The sequence below is a fragment of the Sinohyriopsis cumingii genome, chromosome 16, assembly GCF_028554795.1.
Source record: "Sinohyriopsis cumingii isolate HCF-2022 chromosome 16, ASM2855479v2, whole genome shotgun sequence".
Classification (NCBI taxonomy): domain Eukaryota; kingdom Metazoa; phylum Mollusca; class Bivalvia; order Unionida; family Unionidae; genus Sinohyriopsis; species Sinohyriopsis cumingii.
The window spans coordinates 59,242,269-59,248,268 of NC_142976.1; the positions used below are offsets into that span (position 1 = coordinate 59,242,269).

The 6,000-nt window shown below is 33.8% G+C and overlaps 1 protein-coding gene across 1 annotated transcript in view; it reads left to right on the plus strand.

The window, feature by feature from the left end:
- Positions 1-5,345, plus strand: part of LOC149780503 (terminal nucleotidyltransferase 4B-like) — a 49,773-nt gene extending 44,428 nt beyond the window's left edge. Inside the window, exons 10-11 of the mRNA XM_089937483.1 lie at positions 148-280; positions 2,153-5,345. Coding sequence (XP_089793609.1) covers positions 148-280; positions 2,153-2,629 — 610 coding nt within the window. The 3' untranslated portion in view covers positions 2,630-5,345. The remainder of the gene's footprint in view (positions 1-147; positions 281-2,152) is intronic.
- The last annotated feature ends 655 nt before the right edge of the window (positions 5,346-6,000 follow it).

Sequence of the window (6,000 nt, forward strand, 5' to 3'; positions counted from 1 at the left end):
TACAAATCATTTTAGTCTGTTTAAAACAATATATGCAATTTTTCCATTTTTTTTTGGACAAAAATGCCATTTTCTGGACAAAAATGCAGCTTAATATGGACAGCATGTATTTAGAAACTTGTCATGTTGGATTTTTGGCATTTTTAGAAATGCAGCTCTCAATGAGCGCCATGTGAAAGGAATGATGGAGAGTGAACACTCGGACTCTAGTGGCTCAATGTACAAATCCACCTCTAGCTCGGCCTCTACCAGCTCGAGCTCCAGTATTGCCAGTGACTCGGTAAGTGCACCACAGCTTATGTTAGTATTTTTGTTATAGATTGTGCATATTATGATGTCGTCTCTCTGTCCATCCATTTACAGTTGCTTGTCCAGATGATATCTTTATATTGGTTGGAGATATTTTCCTGAAAGTTTGACCCAAGTAAATATCCTGACTAGATTAGATGATATGTGGTTATATGATAGCCATGCTGCCTGCCCCGAGGTTAGGGTCGTGGCAAGGGAAAACATAGTTCTGTGACTTGTATCCTTGTATGGACAGACTTTGCCATAAATGTGAATCAGTGAAGATATTTTAATGAAACTTTTCGAAAGTATGTATTATGACTAAATAGTGTCATGTACCATAGCCTAGCTCCCAGCAGCAAAATTAAGGTCACAACAAGGAAAAAAGTAATTCTTTGACTTATATACCATATATTCCCTAATTAACCCCCTCAAGGGCATTATATTTTCCAAATGGAAGGCGTATACTTGAGCTTTACTTTGCTTAATGAAAGCTAAAGTTGTTCTTTTGATGTACTCTTATAATGACCACATGTACATCTGGGGGTCTAACTACCAATGAATTCAGTCAGTGTAAATGTTAGCACCTAGCTGTTGCATCATGTTTAACACTACATGTTTGCCTGTGACTTTGGTAATTTATATGTTGATAGATACATTACAACAACGTGATCAGCTTAGACAACTATCATTTTGTTGCAGTCTTAAGGTGTGAATTAAAGGTATACAATGTAGAATGCTATTGAAAGCACAGGTCTTACACTACATCTTTTAAATTTTCTGTTCTTAAGAAAGGTTATGAGGCATTAATTAGGGAATATATGGTACTAGGGCAAACTGCAACTTTTTAACCAGGGAACAGATGTAAATGAAACTTCATCCACTTGCATATTGTGTATAGATAGTGTGTTGCAGATATAATCTGTGCTGCTGTCTTCATTGTCAAGGTCATTGCAGGTGAATATGTAATCCAGTGATTTGTATCATTATGTAGTGTTTTGTTATTGTTACATGGGTGTGTGTTAAGGTCAGTGTCATTGTGTTATATATTTAAATTCTATATAGCTCTTTCCTTTCGACTCAAATTTGATAGCTATTTTTGATGAAGGGATAAAACATTTTTGTGTTGCTATATTTTGTCACAAAAAGGATGTTACATGTTATCTTCAGGGTCAAGAACATAGGTCAGTGCTTTAGGTTTGAGTCACTTTTGCCATTTTGTTTTGAATTTAACAGCTCTTTAAGATATTTGGATAAAGCAAGGTATACTTTATTAAAAATAGATTTGTTGCATTGTGCAGTCTTGTCCTTGAGGTTAGGGTCCTCCTTTAATATTTAAGGTTTCTGTTGTTTTTGCTTCAGGTCATTCAAACTGTTAGAGGTACAGGGATCAACTGTTACTTTGAATTTCAATGACTTCGTATATATAACTGTCAAAAAGGTTAACTCTTCAGTGTCACAAATCAGTTATTTATTATTCCTCTTTTCTGTACTATTCCTCAAATGTCCTTCAAGATAGGTAGTGAAACTTGGCAACTTCACGGCACTGTTTTAAAGATTGTAGTCAGATTTCATCATTGTGAACTATTGTGACTTCACCGTAGCCTTCTATCCAAGGGGAGACCACTCTTATCTGACTTCATCTCTTACAGTAAATGATGTTTTTAGCACTTTTATTGACAAAACAAGCCAAAAGATGTCATCTTTGTCTCTTTCTCTCTCTCTCTCTCTACATATACATTTCCTCTGATTACCTTAAACTCATAAGTTTTCGTATTAATTTGGGCTTTTTTCCTGTTAAAAGCTGACTTCATTATGGTTGTGGTCAAAAGTTCATTCTACTAATAATCCTTTACTTTTGTAGGAGACAGATCCCGACACTGCTCAAGAGACCCAACAAAAGGATAAAAATTCTGTGAGTACTGTGACACAGTCTCATGTTCAAACTGTACCAACACAAGAATTCATTCGCAGTCGTGATGCTCAAAAACAGCCACATAGTGCCAATAACAAGAGTAGAGATACAAGCTCCAGTAGTGCATCTTCCAACAAATTTGGCAGTATGAACTATAATGCCCATCAAGGAAATGCAAACAATGGCTTCGGTTCAAACAATTACAATAGTTTCCGCCACGATAATTCTCCAAGCTATAAAGAGAAGGGCCAGGGAAGCATGCATTATAGCAGCTATAATAAATCCAGTTCTGGTTCATATAGGACTAACCAGTCAAATGGTGGCCAGCAAGCAAGTAAAGTGCCTCGTTCTGGAAAAGGGAGAAAACAAAGTGGTACCAGGAAAGACTTTAATCAAAATCAGAATTTTGGTGGCAGCAGTAGGTGACAGCTGGAAGATACATCCCATGGCTTCAGAATGTTTTTTAGTTCAGTCTCATATGGATCTTGAAGACCAGTACCTGTGTGGTATGTAACCATGCTGGAATTGGCATCTGTAAGAGAATCTTGTAATGCTTAAAAAGCATTATGTGATTTTGTACTCTAATCATGTATCATTTATGTGGAATGGAAAATGAATACCTTATATACTCACAAGTCATGCCCAGCTGCAAACTGTACAGACCCAGTCTGCCATTGCATAAGGCATTAAAAGCAAACTGTACAGACCCAGTCTGCCTTTGCATAAGGCATTAGAAGCAAACTGTACAGACCTAGTCTGCCATTGCATAAGGCATTAGCTGCAAACTGCACAGAACCAGCCCACCATTGCATAATGCATTAACAGAGCTGGTTCTGTGCAGTTTAAGAGTAATTAGTAGTACAAATAACAAAGACCCATACCTGCCATTGCATTATGTGATGGCAGGTTAGGGTATTTGTCATTTGCAGTTGGACTTGACTTAAAAGTGAGTTTATAAAGTATTTGTTTGCATTAATGGAATGCACAGGACACAACTGAAATTTTTTCAAAAGGTAACATTTGACAATATTGGATCATTAATGTAAAGGGTTTAAAATTTTTTTTAAAAATACCCCAGCTCTCTTGAAGCATTCTATTTTCTCAGGTATTAGGGTGGAAACGTTTATATTCCCATAGTAGTTTGTGATAATTTTAACTGTGTATGTTTATCTGTAAACAGATGATGGCATGCTCTTGTTTTTTTCCTAATAACTCTTAAGTTTGACATCTGTTGAACAAGTATGCATCATAATGGGGTTTTTTTATTGAAAAGTTGAGCTTTATTTGTAAGCGAAAAGAAAAAATCCCTCCTGTACAAATATTATTTTTGTCAAATTCAGCATTATATTTCAAATATGCTGTTTCAGGGAAAGTAACTACAATATCAGTTGATGTCCATGATGAATCGGTCATATGCAATGAAATCAAGATTTTGTATGTCAGAATGCATGAATTCAGAAATTAGTGTTTCATAAATACTAGGATTCTGTCATAAGAGATGTGAAGCCAGAAGATGTCCAAGTTTCTTTCTCTGTCCTGTACTTGGGGTTTATCCAAGTGTTCTTGTGATATTTGTATCATATACATTATAAGAGTCACACACAATACACTGTTTAAAATATATTCTTTGATTCATATACTCTGAAATCTTGTCAGGAGGTCTTGAATATAAACAAGATTGTTTTTAATTCACTCTTAAGCTGTCCATGTCTCTTTTCCAACCTTCAGGTACTTGCTGGTGGATCCGAAAACGGGGGTGGGGGCAATTTATATTTTTCTTGTCAGCATTCGGTTTTTTCAACAAGAAAAGATAAAAACCAAGCACACAAGAAAAGAATAATAACAATAAAATTAATACTTTTTACATCACTTGGCTGAAATTATGCTCCTTATTTTTAAAGCAGTTGAAAATTAAATATTTGAGTTCTCCTATTTCATTTCACATTTTTGGCCAAAGCACAGCAATCAAACTTGTTTGAGTGCAAAAATCAGATTTGTGAATTTAGGCTAGCGGAAATTTATTAATTGATTACAGTTGACATGCTTTCATTGTAATTGTCAAAGATGCTCTGACATCATACTTTATTTACCTTGTAAATGAGAAAATGGTTGACAGTATCCAAAAGTACATGTACATGTGGGGACATTCTTGAGCTTGGTCCTCTTTGTAATTTTAATGTCATTCCATTTTCTCTAATAGTTTGGTTCACTAAAAGCAAAAAAATCAGTTTAATCAGGGACTCCAAAAGATGATAAGATGATTGCTTTGATGTTAGTGTGTTTGCTTCTCAAGTTTAAATTTATAAGCTTTTTACCAGGACGTGTTGAAGGTTTCAAAAGAGAAAGGGGCAACACATTTTACAGTTATAAATAAGGAATTTCTTTATTAAATGATAGCATTAAGGCAGATGTTGAAAAAAAAGTGTTAATAGACATGTCATAGAAACTGCTAAGTAGGTTTCGCATAATTCTCTTCAAGGCTCTCAGCAGTAAAATTTAAATCTCACTTGTTTTTGTGAAGCTACTTTTGGTGCTCAAAATATGCCTCAGGGTAGCTGTTCTTCCCCACTTGTATATAAGGTGTGCTGGGGAGCTGGAATCTAGTCCTAATCATCAATCTCAACATTCCAAGACCTCCGCCCTCATTTTATGTTATTCCATGCTCAACACACATGAAAGTAAAAAAATAAAGAAAAAAGATTACAATATTTCATAGATCCTGTTTAAATTCTTGTCATCTCATTGATCAGGTACAAAAATAATGTCATTTATTATTTAATTTCAGATCTTTATTGTCATAATTTCATTTTGTGTTCCATGTTTGTACAGAACTTTTAAATTTTCACATCCCTTTGTTGTCAATCATTTGCATCAATTTCCTTCTTGGTGCTCAAATGTTTTTTTATGTACAATGAATTTTTACATGCATATTCATTCAAGTTTTTCATCCCTATTTGTAATTTATTTGTGTATGATCATGTTTAACATGGTCATGCCTTTATAATGGAAAGGTAATTTTAACATGATTGTACATTTCTTTTCCAGACTTACAAAGTCTTAGTTGGCTCATTTCAGTGTGTATGTATATATATATATATATATATATATATATATATATATATATATATATATATATATATATATATATATATATATATATATATATAATTTTCCATTGTCTACTTGATCTCTTTGTAACTCCTTTTCATTTTGTTGTCCAATATTATCACCAGACAAAATATTTCTGGAAATATTTTATTGTTTTGGTTTGGTACCTAACACAGATATGGCAGAAACGAAAACCTTAATTGATACTTGATGAGAAATGCACTACTCCTAAATCAAAGGCTTTTATGAAGATGAAATGTTCATATTTGTAAGTATCAAAGGTAATATTCAGACTTGGATGAATAAGCTAAAAATCTGATATACTTGTAATTTACAAAATCAATGTAAAAACTCTTTTTTGAAAATTGAGAGTAATTGTGCATTTTTACAAAGAACTAATCATGGGGCTTGTTCTAAATCTTCATTTGCTCATTAGTTTATAGTTGTAAATGAATGAATGTTAGTGTTGTCATCTTTGATATTATATCAAGAGATTTACTGGATGCAAAATTTTGAAACTTTTCTTTTTCTTTTTCCAGAATTCAGATATCACTTCAGCATTCCATGTACTACTTTTATACACCTGCTATAAGGCAGAGCAGATTATGGTATAATGTTGTCAGTCCAACCAGCTGTCTGTGTAAATTTTTTATTTAGCACAGCAACTTGAGGTCTCTTTCATCTACCGT